Genomic DNA, 16,890 nt, shown 5'->3' with positions numbered 1-16,890 from the left:
TTTCTTCTTCTTCACTCTGGAGTCATTAATCTCATCTATTAGAAACTGAGTCCTTTTGGAAAACATTTATAAGGTACAGAGTCTGCTTCTAAGGCAGGGCTCATCTCCACTTTATTTTTCTTTTTCTTGGTTTTTAAATATCAGCAGGATTCTGTCTACCAGCACAGGCTGTTTTTACTCTTTCTGTAAATATGCTTGGATTAGTGGGACCTTGAGCTCTGAGTTGGTCAACTCTGGGCAAGTTTTTGTTTTTTTTCCTGAAAATTCCCAGAAAGAGCTCACTGAATAGACATATTCTTAAATTTAGGTTGAGTAAAGAAGGAGGGAATACATGAAACACCTCAAATACATGATGAAAATCAACATCTTCTTAACATTATCAGGTTATTTCAACGATTTGATAATACTTTACTGGTTTTTGATAATATCTGCTGCATATAAATAAAAATACATCCAAGCTGGGTGTGGTGGCACGCGCTTGTAATCCCCGCGCTTGGGAGGCAGAGACAAAAGGATTGCGCATGTTCGAAGCCAGCCGCACTGACTTAAGAGACCCTGTTTCCAAATAAAAATATAAAAATAGGTCTGGGAGTATAGCCTGGAGAAGGTTTTCCAGGAATCTGAGTACCACCAAAACAAAACAAAACAAAACAAAACAAAACAAAACAAAAATACACCCAGAACTCCCATGTATTTTTTTTTTAATTTATTTTTTATTGGTGCAATGTATTCATACATCATAGTGGTATAAAGAAAATACTTTTGTAGACATACATGCACATATCGCCCAGTTAGCCCCTACCCAATCCCCACCCCATTCCCTCCCCATCCCTCCTTCCCATGCTTGGCTTAGTAGTTGACATCTAGTATTATAGCAATTTCATGTATTTTTATTTTAAAAGTAATTTATAAGATGAATTAGAGATATACAGTTTGTCTTCCAAGCCAGATGTTTCTGTCATCAAACCTTTTATAAAGTTTAATAGATTTTATTATATAATTGTTCAACAGAAAGTTACCTCAACTAACCTTTTGTGGAATTTGTGCCAGGGCTGATGCAATCATGTTGGCCTTATTATCTGTTATGTTACTGACCATTGACCCCAAAGAAAACACCACTATACCATTTTCTCCAGAGCTTTTCACAAAGTCTTCCATTTCCTGTGAAAGAAATCATTCACCCAGTCAAAAAGGGGGGAGGGGGTAGCACAGGAAACATTCTACAAAAGATTGATATATAAGCTAAGAAAACCATGTATTATCAAAAATTTCAAAAATTATAGTTTATTTAAATTGACATAACTCATTTTATTTGGAAGCATCTGCATATGATGACTCAGAAGGTATCTATTATGCTAATTCATATAAATGTGTATGTATGTTTGTGTTCATGTTTCTGAGTTTATGTTTCATGAAGAAATGACACTCATTGAACAGTAATTTGGGAAGATGATGTTAGAAATTGTCATTTATAGACCCTTATTTTTAATTTTTATTAATTAGTAATATATTTTTAAATTTTGTTTCTATATCTAATTCTTAATTTGAATTTAAGATTAACTGTTAAAATTCTATTAACTCATTTGAGTTTATTATAGGTTTTATCTGAATAATTATTTTAGTTTGGAATGATTCATATTTTGTTTCCCCTTAAGAGAAACACTGAATAAAAGTTTAGTATAATTTGAGTGGTTTCATATCTCTATATTTCCAGCTCTGAAATAATTTATTCATTATCTTATAATTTATGAGAGTTTCCAAGAAAATTTCCCCATAATTCTCTTAAAGTCTCAGGATTAAAAACCACTGACATTCAGAAGATAAGTATTATGCTTTGGGTTTTCTTTTATCTATTCTAAGAATTCTATTTATGTTCAGAACTACACCTGCCCATGTTAGACATATGAGTGGCCTAATCAATATTTTCACTATTGGAACTAAATATATATTCTTGTAACCATATCCTGGAGTTACTTTGGTATAACATATTTTCACTGAAATTATACTAGGAAATTAATTTCTCACTAGAATGAGCTGCAAGAGACCTTCATTATCACCTTACTGCGGCCTAATGAAGCTTTTACATCCCACTGAGAGAGGTCCACTGGGCCTTTCTTCAGTAAAGAACTGGTATACTTATAGATTATAAATTAGTCTATTCACACTGTAAAAAGCTCCACAGGGAGATATCTTTGCCTAGAAAATTTGAGAATTATTCTGCATTTTAGTTCCCATATTGTGTCAATTTTTGCAATTACTTTCTTTATATACAAAAGTAACTTATATACAAAAATAACTTCACATTTTTCAAGATACTTTTTCACTAGAAGACGAATGTAGAAGTTATTTTTTTACCTTATGCAAACTAAAAAGTAATGCTTTCTTTCATTTTTTCTATTTTTAAATTTGTTTTCTATATTCTCTTTGAAAAATAATTGCCAAATACTTCCAATATAAAAATTATAATTTCTAATCTTAATATATGGCTATTAAGTGAGGCCTTCTGCAACTCAGTGAGACCCTGTTTCAAAATAAAGAATAAAAAAATAGGGCAGGGGATATAGCTCGGAGGTTGAATGCACCTGCATTCGATCCCCAGACCCGCAAAAAAAAAAAAAAAAAAAGTACATACAAAAGAATTGCAATATGTCACCTATGTACATTTAGTTAAAAAACAGAATAAAGACCAGAATTAAAGCAAACAAATTTTGACACAAGTATATATCATCATGAAAATTATGGGTATATTTTATTTCTGATTATATTTTAAAACTTTTTCAAATTATAATACAATTAGCTGTTTTTACTTAGAAAGCAATGTTACAGAAAAACAATGAACTTTCCATATCAGTAAATATTGTGTAAAAAGAGCTGTACTTATATAAATATTTCAGAGAGAAATATTTCACAAAACACAAATGAAAGAAAATGTTTAGGAATGCGAAATTTTATTAAATTTTACTTTAAGGGTTGCTGCGGGTTATTTGAACCACACAAAAATATGCTTATAATTCATGAGATCCCTAAGATTAGTACAGTGTCTGCTATATTAAAATCAATTTTATCAGTTTAACATTAAGCTTTTTAAAGTTTTTAAATTTTTTCTCTGATATTTCTCTCTGCAATATTTATATGAGTACAGCTCACTCACTAAGTAGCTGAGGCTGTCCGCAAACCGCGATCCTTCCAGTCTCAGCCTCCCAAATGCTGGGATTACAAGCGTGCGCCACCACACCCGGCTTGTATGTACTTTTTTGATACTTAAGAACAAACCCCAGGAGAATTCTATCAACACTCACAACTTTATTTTACTTTATTTTTGTTGTTGTTTTTGCTGTTTTTAAACAGAGTCTCAGTAGGGTACTGAGAGTCTCACTACATTGTTGAGGCTGGGCAAGAATCTATGATCCTACCTTCTAATTCTCCCTAGTAGTGAGATTATGGCCATGTATTACCACACCTACCTTAATGTGTACTTTTTATTACTGAATAGCAATGAATATAAGTCTTACCCTCCAACTGAACTTATGTTATGGCTTAATGATGTTAACCATTGTTAATAAAATAATTGTACTGTTATGATGGTATGCAAATGAGTTTTAAAATTAAGTTATGATATCCATATTTCTTGCAATATGTATTCTATGAGCAGCCACCATAAAAATATGTTTTATCTGTGCAAGTTTTTTGATATACCATAAAGGTAATGACTTTGTATTTAGAATACTTTTGACTTCCAGTAAGATGGCGACCGAGGAAAGCGGCACTTACAAGTCCCGCTAACAATCGAACTCTATTACCACAAAACCAGCGCCTTTCAGAGCCAGAAAACACCACCAGCAAAGAAATAAAAACGGTAAATACAAGGGACAGAGAAAAAGGGCTGGAAAAACAAGACACCAGAAAAAAACCAGCCCGAAGGGCCGCGCCCGCCGTGGCGCAGAGCGGCCGGAGGAGCCGGAGTGGCCAGAGCCGCAGCGCAGAGAAGTCAGAGCCGCGGCGCGAAGCGGGGTGGCCAGAACAGCCGAGCGGAGCGGCCAGACCAGCCAGAGAGGAGTGGCCAGAACAGCCGGAGCAGCCAGAGCCGCTTCACGGAACTGCCGGAGCGGCCGGAGTGGCCAGACCCGCAGTGCGGAGCAGCCGGATCCGTGGTGCAGAGTAGCCAGAGAGGCCAGAGTGGCCAGACCCGTGGTGCGGAGCAGCCTGAGCCATAGCGCAGAGCGGCCGGAGCGGCGCGGCTTACATCTCCCCTAGCAGCACCAGGCTCCAGAGAGGAGGGAGACTCAAAACAGAGCTCAAATCCAGAGAGGAGGTACTCTGGCCTCGCGGCCTAGGATGCAGAAGCAGCGTCTTACTGCTGGCGGCAGCGGCGAATTCACCAGACGGCCCTAGACCAACCCACACAACCAGCCACCAGACGCCTGAGAGGAGGGGTGGACAGCGAGCCAAGGTAAGCTGCTGCTGAACAGCCGGGCGGCAGTCAGCAGTTTCTCCGGTGCAAGGAGCGTCTAAAGCTCCCAAGGGCCAGGCACAGCACACCTGGCAGGGACTCAGTGGAGCTCAAAACCATAGAAGAAATAGGCCACATCACGGCCGAGGGTGTGGCAGTGGTGCCATATTGCCAGTGGCGGCAGCAGCGAATCCACCGAGTTCACTACAGCTCCATCAGCGCACTCAACAAACGTGAGTCAAATTGCGGCCCCAAGGGGAGAAATCCCAGTACTGCACTCCCAGGGACTTGCGCAGATAGTCTCCCTGGGTCGGAGATTTTAGCAGTGCAGCCCAGTGGGGGAGTGGCAGTGGCAGAGATATCATACCATATTCACAACTCCCCGCTAGAGAACACCAACTTGGCATCCCCCACGGTCTAAGCAGCCTCAATTGACTCCCTGGGTCTGAGACTTTGTGATACAACTCAGTAAAGGAGTAGTGGTGACTGAGATACCACAGACTCGAGATCCAGAACATCTTAAGTGAACTCGTAGTGACTCAGGGAAGAACCCAGAGAAGGCACAAACTTCCAAAATCATGGGAAAGAGAAATAACAATGGAGCAGTGAATGCCCACAACCCCACAACATCAGAATCTGATAACACAGAAATCCAAAGATCTCTAGAAGATCAAATTAGGAAAATAACTCTAGAAATAATAGAGGACTTTCGAAAAGAATTTAGAGAGAATCAAAAAGAGATAAAGGATGCAATTAATGAAGTGAAGGCTTCAATTCAAAGCATAAACAACAGATTAGACCACATGGAGAATAGAATCTCGCTTCTTGAAGATGACCATTCCAAAAATGAATGCATAGTTTCTAATTTAGAAAAAAAACCACGACAGCAGGAATCTGACATTGAAGAAATATGGGCCCATTTCAAGAGAGCTAACCTAAGAATAATTGGAATAGAGGAGGGAAAAGAAGGTGAAACCAAAGGGATCAACAATCTCTTCAAGGAAGTAATAGCAGAAAATTTCCCAAACATAGAGCAAGAGGTTGATACACAGGTCCAGGAAACTTATAGAACTCCCTTTAGACAGGATCAAAGAAGAGGATCCCCACGCCACATAATTGTCAAAATGACTAATGTGGAAGCCAAGGAGAGAATCTTAAAGGCAACAAAAACAAAAGGCCATGTGACATACAGAGGCAAACCAATTAGAATCACTCCAGACTTCCCAAACCAAGTTATGAAAGCCAGAAGGGCATGGAGTACCATATTCCAAACTCTGAAAGAAAACAACTTCCAGCCAAAAATTTCCTACCCAGCAAAACTATCCATCAAATTAGATGGGGAAATAAGAAGCTTCCATGACAAACAGCAATTGAAGGAATTTATGTCTTCAAAACCAGCGCTAGAGAAAGTACTCAAGGAGATTAACTGCAAAGAGGAAATGGGTAATACACGCCAGAACCAAAGAAACAAGAATTCCCATCCAGCAGACAACTAAGCAAAGAAGAATAAACAGTATCTCAAACAGAAATAAGATCTTAACATGTTGGGAATTAAAAATTATCTCTCTATAATCACACTGAATGTAAACGGCCTCAACTCCCCAATAAAAAGACATAAAGTGGCAAAATGGATTAAAAGCCAGAATCCATCCATCTGCTGCTTACAAGAAACACACCTTACAAGTAAAGATAGGAAAAAACTCAAGGTAAAGGGCTGGAGCAAGGTTATCCATGCTAATGGTACTCGAAGACAAGCAGGAGTAGCAACTATGATATCAGACAAGTTAGACTTCAAACCCAAACTTATTAGAAGAGACAAAGAAGGTCACATTTTACTGGTAAAAGGAATAGTCCAGCAAGAGGAAATAACAATAATCAACATCTATGCCCCAAACATAGGGGCAGCTACTTTCATAAATCAAACTCTTTGTGACATGAAGTCACACATAAATCCCAACACAATAATACTGGGAGACTTCAACACACCTCTCACAATACTAGACCGATCTTCCAGACAAAGGGTCAGTAAAGATGTCTCAGAACTAAAGAACACCATTAACCAAATGGACCTGTTGGACACATATAGAATATTTCACCCAACTACAGCAGAGTTTACATTTTTCTCAGCTGCTCACGGAACCTTCTCCAAAATAGATCACATCCTGGGACACAAAATGAGCACTAGCAAATTTAAAAAATGTTACATACTTCCCTGTGTCATTTCAGACCATAATGGAATGAAACTAGAAATCAACTATAAGAAGACCCAAAGAAACAACATAAACATGTGGAGGCTGAACACCACACAAGATGTAAGAGGTGAAATCAAGAAATTTCTAGAAACAAATGAAAATAAAGAAACAACATATCAAAACCTCTGGGACACTTTGAAGGCAGTATTAAGAGGAAAATTTATAGCACTGAGTGCTCACATAAGAAAAACAGAAAATCTTCAAATAAATAGCCTTACGACACACCTCAAAGCCCTTGAAAAGCAGGAACAATTGAACCCCAAAGCCAGCAGAAGATGGGAAATTATTAAAATTAGAGCAGAAATTAATGAAATAGAGAATAAAAAAACAATACAGAAAATCAACAAAACCAAAAGCTGGTTTCTTGAAAAGATTAACAAGATTGATAAACCACTGGCCAACCTAACTAAAAAAAAGAGAGAATCAACCCAAATTATGAGGATAAGGGATGAAAAAGGAGATATTACTACTGACAGTGTAGAAATCCAGAGGATTATCAGAAACTACTTTGAAAAACTATACTCCAACAAAATGGAAAATCTGGAGGAAATCGACAACTTCCTAGATAAATACAACCTTCCTAAACTGAGTCAAGAAGATATAGAACACTTAAACCAACCAATAACAATCAAAGAGATTGAAACAGCAATAAAGAGCTTACTATCAAAGAAAAGCCCAGGACCAGATGGTTTTTCAAGTGAATTCTATAAAACCTTTACAGAAGAGCTAATCCCAATACTACTCAAACTATTTCGGGAAATAGAAAAAACCGGGACTCTCCCAAATACATTCTATGAAGCCAACATCACACTAATACCCAAACCGAATAAAGACAGTTCAAGGAAGGAAAACTACAGACCTATATCTCTGATGAACTTGGATGCAAAACTATTAAACAAAATACTAGCAACACGTATTCAAAACCACATCAAGAAAATCATTCATCACGACCAGGTAGGGTTCATCCCAGGGATGCAAGGCTGGTTCAATATACGAAAATCAATCCATGTAATTCATCATATAAACAGAATCAAAGACAAAAACCACATGATCATCTCAATAGATGCTGAAAAAGCATTTGATAAAATTCAACATCCATTTATGATAAAAACACTGCAGAGAATTGGAATAGAAGGAACATATCTCAACATTATTAAGGCAATCTACAACAAGCCCACTGCCAGCATCATATTAAATGGGGAAAAACTTCAAGAATTCCCCCTAAAAACTGGAATGAGACAAGGATGTCCACTATCACCACTTCTCTTCAATATAGTACTAGAGACTCTAGCCAGAGCAATAAGGCAAGAAAAGGAAATCAAAGGAGTACAAATAGGAAAAGAAGAACTTAAGCTTTCACTATTTGCTGATGACATGATACTATATTTAGAAAACCCAACAAACTCAACCAAAAGGCTTATAGAACTGATCAACAAATTCAGCAAAGTATCTGGATACAAAATCAATCTTAAAAAATCAGAAGCTTTCCTGTACACCAACCATAAATCCACTGAAAAAGAAATTCAGAAAACACTTCCACTCGGGATCTCCCACAAAAAAATAAAATACCTAGGAATAAATTTGACCAAGGAGGTAAAAGATCTCTACAAAGAAAATTATAAAACACTGAAAAAAGAAATCGAAGAAGATCTTAGAAGATGGAAAGATCTTCCATGTTCATGGATTGGCAGAATAAATATCATTAAAATGGCCATCCTCCCAAAAGTGATCTACAGATTTAATGCAATGCCCATTAAACTACCAAGATCATTCCTCACAGACATAGAAAAATCAGTCCTTAAATTTATCTGGAATAACAAAAAGCCCAGAATAGCCAAGGTAGTTCTCAGTAACAAAAACCACGCAGGAGGAATCACAATACCTGACTTTAAACTATACTACAAAGCCATTGTAATAAAAACAGCATGGTACTGGCAAAAGAACAGATATATAGACCAATGGAGCAGAATAGAAGACCCAGAAACAAGCCCACACACTCTCAGCCAATTGATTTTTGACAAAGGGGCCAAAAACATACACTGGAAAAAAGATAGCCTCTTCAACAAATGGTGTTGGCAAAACTGGTTAACCATATGCAGAAAATTGGATGTTAATCCCACTTTTTCACCCTGTACAAAAGTCAACTCACGATGGATCAAAGACTTGGAAATTAAACCAGAGACTTTGAAGCTCCTTGAAGAGGGCATAGGTCCAACACTACAACACATAGGCACAGACAAACATTTCCTCAATAAGACCCCAAAGGCACAACAAATTAAAAGGAGAATCAATACATGGGATTGCATGAAACTGAAGAGCTTCTGTTCAGCAAAGGAAACTATCAAGAACCTCAATCGAGAGCCAACAGAATGGGAGAAGATTTTTGCCACCTACCCCTCCGATAGAGGACTAATATCTAGAATATACAGAGAACTCAAGAAACTCAACACTAAGAAAACAAAGCATCCAATAACAAAATGGGCAAATGAACTAAATAGACACTTCACAAAAGAAGAAATTCAAATGGCCAATAAATGCATGAAAAAATGCTCAACATCACTGGCAATCAGAGAGATGCAAATCAAAACTACCCTGAGATTTCACCTAACTCCAACTAGAATGGCAATCATTCAAAACACAAACAACAACAGATGCTGGCGAGGATGTGGAGAAGTGGGAACTCTAAGACATTGTTGGTGGGATTGCAAATTAGTGCAACCACTTTGGAAAACAGTATGGAGAATCCTCAGAAGAATGGGAACACACCTACCATTTGATCCAGCAATACCACTGTTGGGTACCTACCCAAAAGAAAAGAAACCAAACTACCAAACTAATGCATGTGTATCTATGTTCATAGCTGCACAATTCACCATAGCCAAACTATGGAACCAGCCAAGATGTCCATCAACAGATGAATGGATTACAAAACTGTGGGATATGTACACAATGGAATTTTACTCAGCCATCAAAAAAAACTCAATTACGTCATTTCCAGGGAAATGGATGGAACTGGAGGACATTATGCTAAGTGAGATTAGTCAGTCACAAAAAATAAGAAATCAGATGCTTTTTCTAATATGTGAGAGTTAGGGAGAAAAGAGGAGCAAACAAGATAACCTAAAGGAAGAGAAAGGAGGGGGAAGAGAAAAATCTCTAAAGCACACAATGTACTTAAACATATCGAAGTCAATCACTAAGCCAAGCAAGGAAGGGAGGGACGGGGAGGGAATGGGGTGGTATTTGGGTAGGGGTTAAATCAGCGATGAGTACATGTTTATACACACAAGTTTTTTACCCCAATAAGTTGTATGAATATAATGCACCAATAAAAAAAATAAATTAAAAAAATAAAAAATAAAAAAATAGAATACTTTTGATACATTAGCCTTTTGACATTTTGACAAATGTGTTTTATCTGTTTAGTAAATATAGAAGCTATCAAATAATAAAATAATTAATGGAAAAAGAAAAAAATTAGGGCAACATTACTTACTTTGTGTGTGTGAGTGTCTGTATGAGTGCCTATGTGTGATACTCAGAATTAAACTCAATCACTGAGCTATATTACCCCCTTTTTTATTTTGTAAGAGCATCTCACAAAGTTGCTGAGAATGACCTTGAATTTATGATATTTCTCTCTCAGCTTCCCATTTATTGCGATTACAGGCATGAGTCATCATGCTCAGCTACAACATTACTTTATATTATAAAGAACAAGTTGACAATGTTTTTAATATTGATCTGGGCTGATATTTATGTAACTGAGTAGCACTTGCGATTAGACTGATATTCATTATTATAAAAATCCTTTCTCACCTCCTCTCATATTTCTGCTACAAAAACTGCCACATTTCTTTAATGAAAATGAAGAAATATCTCAAGACTAAGGATTAATTGCTTAGAATGTTCATTACACATTCTTTAGTGCTTATACTTTGTGAAACTTGCCCTATATAGCAACACAATTTACTTTCTATATGAAGATTGTTTTAAGCCTTGAATGCTTTAATAAGATCTTAGTATACTAGAGCCTTTTAAAAGCTAGAGTTGAATTGGAAAACAAAAGTGAGATAAATAAATTAATAAAAGGAGTTACTAGTAGCATAGTGGAAGGAGCTTTGGAAATGGAGATGTGAAAGTGAAAAAATTAGAAGAAAAAAAGCTCAAAATTTTGTTCATATATGAAGCTATAACACTAATTTTTAAATTATTTACGTGGAAGTAGAAGGAACAGGGTGGGATGTGAAAGAAAACACAAGTGTTGTGTGCATGTATGTTTTGATCCCTGTGAACCTCAACATGATATATAATTACAATGCACCATTATAAAATGGCTTAAAAGTAGAAAAAAGGAGCTCTTGCTAGATCATATTATAGCACAGTAATGTTTTCTTTCTACTTATTTTTTTTACTATGCTGTCAATTTAAAATATTTTTGATTCATTCATTTATATAAAATTTTTGATGACAGAATTATTTTGTAATTATAAATTAAAGGGTTATAATCTTATACAAATAGTAATAAATATTAAGTATTTATTATATATGCAGTATATATTTTTCTCTGTTCATTCAGTCAGAAAATTGTGAAGATGGCTTTCAAGTTTCTCAAGCAAATTTTATTGAACTGTCCTATAAGATTTGTACATGGCAGAAATTACCTACTTCTAATAGATTAAAATAAATTGTGCTTTTTATGGCCAAAGATTCAATAGTCTAGGAACTGGCATGAGGAATGGTCTAAATGCAGGAGTGATAATGAATACATGTTGGGTTACAAAGCAAATACTGTGAGGGCTACATTTTAAGTCGCTAAGAAATGGCATTTATTTAAGCCAAATAAATGGCATTTATTTGTGAACAGGTTGAACCCTTAAAATAAAATGTTAGCATTTCTACTTCTTTCTTTGATTGCCAAAACTCATTTACTTCTTATCCAATCTACAAAATATATTCTCTAGGACTTTGCTTGAGAATACGGTGTTGTCCTGTTAGAACACTAGTTATTATTAAATGAGAAATTATATCTAAAGGGTAAGTTACATATTAATTAATATTATTGATAATTGACAGTAAATTATCTAAACCTAGACTGGATATATTCACACACACAGATACACTCACATCAATGTAGTTTTTTCAGTCATATTGTGAGTTTATCTCAAAGTGAATATAATTCAAATTTTATACACATCAATTTTAACATGTAGTAAAATGCATTTACTGTAAAAAAAAAAAAAACCCAAATGTTACTATTTTCAAAAATTTACCCCAAATTCTTTGGGTATGGTTAGGGTTCTTATTAAAGAATATAAAAAATAGTTCATATAAAATAAATACTATTAAGAATAAAAACAAGTATAATTGCAATAGTTAATATTAATCTTAAATCAATATGTGCCAGGATTATTTTAAGTGTCTTGTCAGTATTTATTTCTTTCACATAACACAATATAAGTTTTGGCTATTTCTAATGAATAGGCATAGAATCTCTATGAACTTTTCTCTCCAGTTTTTATTATCTGTTGTTTAAAGTCTTGCTACACCTTTCTGAATAATTTTTCTTCCATTATTTTAACCCTTTCCTATCCAACAAAATAATTGTTTTTTGAGATTTTTGAAAAAAGAAAATCTGCAAATAACATGGCCTAATTGAGGTGGATGGGAGGGGGAAGAAATCACTAAGCCAAAGATGAGAAGGAGAAGGGAGGAGAAAATGGGGTGAGGATTGGGGAAACACTAAGTGAATGACATGTGCATTTTTGCCTCTACCATCTTGTACCCACTAAGATGTATGACTACACTGCACCAATTAAAAAAATAAAGAAAATCTGTTCATATCTTTCCTCTATATATCACTTTTCATTGACTCCCCAAAGCCCATAATAGATGTTTTAAACACCTGTTAATTAACTGGCTTCCACTTATCTTACTTAATCTCTCCAACATCATCTACTGCTTGCTTAGACTTTTCATGCTAAATTAAAGTTGGAGTTCTTGAAAATTGTTATTACAATTCTACCTGCTGCTTTTTGTGTGTGTGTATTTTCCTCATGTCACTCCTTTCCCTTTTTTTCCACATTCCTTAGGTCTTCACTTTAGTTATCAGAATTCTAGGATATTTTCTATATTCTCTACTATATGTTTTCTCAGTATTGTGATCTTTCCTTATGATAACCTTTTGTATATTTTTTATTCGTTCTTACAATCACTCTATTCAAGTGGAACACAAGTCCAGGTAGTGAAGAAACTGTCAAATTTATTTTACTGCATATCCATCACTTACTTTGCTATATGAAAGTCATTTAATAAATATTCTATGAATGATTGAGTCTTTCTTATGAGTTGCATTATTAGTGGCTCAATTTGTGTGATTATATTCTTAAGTGATGACACATACCATACTTTTTTCTGTGACAATAATGAAGTGCAGATACTTGTGATAATATACACATTCATGAGACTATAATTTGTAGGCTTCTTTAACCCATTTTTTATATCAGTCTTACCAAGTTAAATATTGTGAATGAGAAATTCAGAGTGGTTCCCAGTGACAAACGAGCAAATGAAACAAAGCAATGAAGAACAGTTTTACCTTGGGCAATGGTTTGGCAGGTTTGCAATGGAGCCCCCCAACAAAATCAAAATTTGGTAAGGTTGGGCGAGGAAATTCCAAGTCCCAGTAGGTTCGAATAAGCCACATATCAGCTTTTCCCATTAACTCATATAGTGTAGTAGGTCTCCCTGAATGGAGAAAATAAAAATTAAGCTAAAATATTGAGAAAATTATATCTTACATACTCAATGTAATTCCTTGAAAGAAAATAATGTAGGTAAAATATTAGAAGTTTCTGTGTTTGGATACAAAATATGATGATGATAGATGATAGATAGGTGATAAATAGATAAAAGATATATAATATGTACATTTATGTACATTATAATTAATGTGTAAATAATTTAAATTTTAATGTATACATAAATAAACTGTGTCTAGTACTTTCAACTCTAATATTCCATCAATATATTCTTAATCACAAATAATTGTTAACATAAGCCAATAAAAAATTAAAATATATTTGTTTTCTCTTTAAAGCTGCAAAAGTCACCTATAAATTTGAAATTTGTGAACTCCATAACCAGTTAATGCTTCCATATTTGTAGATACATTTTTCTCAGGAGTATGCAGTCTAGTTCCCACAATTTAGCAAGCTATGTCCATAGTCCCCGATTCTCTAAGTAAACTGTAAAGTTTTTGTGAGTATTCCTGAATTCTTAGTAAGTACTGCATTTGTTTCATATTAGTAGATTAATAGTATCAACTTGGTAAAATAGGGATATTTGAAAGTAACCGCTCAAAAATTTTCACAAACTATTAAAATAGAGGTCTGTGCTCTCACTCTTAATTTTTAATATTGCCTTTAAGAAAAAGGTAGTTTTTAAAATACAAATAAATATGTATTTTTACTCCTTGTCTTGTCAATATGTTTGTATAATTTCATCTAAAGAATAAAGAAATCTCTATAGCTCTCTGTGTTTGGGATTAAGGCATTATCTAACAAATTGAGAATAAAATTATAATGTGGGTAAATATCTTAATATCAATTAAGGACAGTGATCCACACAAGGATAACAATTTTCTCAGTACCACACAGATGGCTGGGCTAGTTATGCAATGTGTAATTTCTTAATGTACATGTTTACATATATCAAGAAATTTAGTGAAGTTTATTGATACTACTCTTAAAGATAAAAAAGTAGAGTAAAATACATATGCAATTGCTCAGTGAAAGCCTCAGTAGTTGTTTTCCAGAGAAATAATTATTTTCTAAATATTTCTGAACAAGTGACAGTCACTTGATTCTAACTGGCCTTAAAATTTAAAGGTTTTCAATTTAAAGTGAGATAATATATACATTCTATGTTTTATTCTATCACTTAACTTATTATTTATACAAACTCATCTTGAAAGGCACAGGAAAGTTAATATTTGATAATACTAATTAATTAAATATGGCTTACCTAGAACTTCACTGTAAAACTGATTCCACCTCTTCTCATCAAATGTTTGAAACCAAAAGTCAAAATAGAGCACATAAATCATGTTTTTTACTCGTTCTGTGAATGTCATTTGGTCACTTAATTCTGACAAAATTACAGGCACATAGGAAGGAGGAAATGAAAGTCCTCCACTATACTTTTCCGTTGTATAGCCAGGAACGAAGCGAAGACTATACACTAAGGGTATTTTAAGTAGCTCAGACAGCAGCTCTCCACAGGGACCAATGGCGTCTGCAAGCACAAGATCAAACTTTGATTCTTGTAGTTTCATCATCATCTTCTTGTTGTAAACTGCATCTCTGCAGAGCTTTTCAATAGCATCAGAATACAATTTAAGTATATTTTGCACTTTTGAAAAATATTTCCAAAATGAATCTCTTGGAGCATCATATGTCCATTCTTTGACCAATTTCATGAAAATATCTTCAAGTTCATCTTTACTGAATGACGTAGGAAAAATCTCAAATTTGATGGTTGACTCCTTGCTTGGATCAATGAGAATAGATGCAGATGATGTCAGAACAGTCACCTCATGGCCTCTCTTAATAAGTTCATTCAGGATCATCTTTATATTGATCCAATGACTGTATTCTGTTGGCCACACCAACACTTTTCCACAACTTCCATTACTAAAGTAAGACATCAGTTGTATCAGCAGAAGAACTGAAGTGTATTTAGCAGACATCTTGATGCACTGTAATTCTTCTTTGATACTTGCTGTTCCTTTCTACAATCTCATGTTTATATATCAGTATAAATCAATCAAAAAGTTAACATATAACTTCTGTGCTTCAGAGTACAAACAAACTATGGACAGTGTGACCATACAAATGCCAGGAAAATAAACACAAAGCAAATGACCTCAAAGTTATAAATGTTTAACATATCTTTTATTTTTGTAAGTGCTAGATCCAACTAACACTAATGACCCCCTTATGAATTGTAGTGCGAATCAGTATTAAGAACAGTGCAATATTATTATGGCTTCCTTTAATGAACAGAAACTAAGAATCTTATTAAGGAAGTTTTACCTGTGCTTATATGTTGGAGCATTGGACCTATCCCCTCCTTAAGTAATTTCAAAGTCTCTGGTCTAACTTTTAGGTCTTTGATTTATCTTGAGTTTAAGACTAATATCTAGAATATAAAAAATGCTTAAAAATTCAACACTAAAAATTAATAATCCAATGAAGAACTAGGCAATTGAACTAAATAGACATTTCACAAAAGAAGAAACCCAAATGACCAATAAGTATATGAAAATCTGTTCAATATAGTTAGCGATCAATAAGGTGCAAATTAAAACTACACCATGATTCTATCTACCCCCAATTAGAATGGCAATCAGCAAAAGTCAAACAACAATAAATGTTGGTGAGGATTGCAAATTAGTGCAGTCACTATGGAGATCAGTGTGGAAATTCCTCAAATAATTAGGGATGAATCCACCATATAATCCAGCTTTACTAGTTCTCGATATATTTCCAAAGAGATTGAAATCATAATATCATAATAATTAATGCACACCAATACTTATAGGAGCATAATTCACTACAGCCAAATTATAGAAAAAACCTAGATGCTCATCAGCAGATGAATGGATTATAAAATGATAACATATGCACACAATAGAATTCTATTCAAGATTCAGGAAAAATATATTATTTGCAAAAAATAGATAAACCTTGAAACATTGTGTTAAGTGAGATTAGCCAATCACAAAAAGTGCAGGGCCATATATTTTTTTCTCACATAAGAAAAATAGGGAGTAATTGGGATATAGGAAGGATATAAATAATCAAGGAATGATTGAAAAAATGGATGGAGCTGGAGAGTAGTATATTAAGATTAGCCAATTATAGAAAGTGAAAGGTCCTGTGTTTTCTTTATGCATAAGTTAGGCAATAATTGGCATATAAGAAGAATTTAGGTAATGGAGGAGTAACTCCAGTAGAATGACTGAGGTGGTCTTGTAAAGGGTGGTATTTGGAGAGAGAGAACTAATGAAGGAAACACTTCCACTGCATTTATGTACATATGTGAGAATATAAGTGCCAATCTTATTATCTTGTATGGTGAACAAAAGAGTCAGGAGGCAGCTACAGAAAAACTCACTGAGTGCTG

General features: G+C 34.7%; 1 protein-coding gene across 12 annotated transcripts in view; it reads right to left on the bottom strand.

Annotated features, from left to right (window-relative positions):
- Nucleotides 1-15,451, bottom strand: part of LOC308264319 (UDP-glucuronosyltransferase 2A2-like) — a gene marked incomplete at both ends in the record, with an annotated part of 115,354 nt that extends 99,903 nt beyond the window's left edge. For 2 of the 12 annotated variants that reach the window (XM_080697499.1, XM_080697501.1), the window contains one exon: nucleotides 15,017-15,451. In XM_080697499.1, coding sequence (XP_080553625.1) covers nucleotides 15,017-15,451 — 435 coding nt within the window. Of the gene's footprint in view, nucleotides 1-1,029; nucleotides 1,162-13,300; nucleotides 13,450-14,727 lie in introns of all 12 variants that reach the window. The other 10 variants (XM_080697496.1, XM_080697498.1, XM_080697495.1 and 7 more) reach the window with 8 other exon arrangements.
- Nucleotides 15,452-16,890: the final 1,439 nt, after the last annotated feature.

The sequence above is a fragment of the Muscardinus avellanarius genome, assembly GCF_963383645.1.
Source record: "Muscardinus avellanarius genome assembly, chromosome: 6".
In the NCBI taxonomy this organism is placed as follows: domain Eukaryota; kingdom Metazoa; phylum Chordata; class Mammalia; order Rodentia; family Gliridae; genus Muscardinus; species Muscardinus avellanarius.
This window is presented reverse-complemented; position numbering and strand designations above follow the sequence as displayed.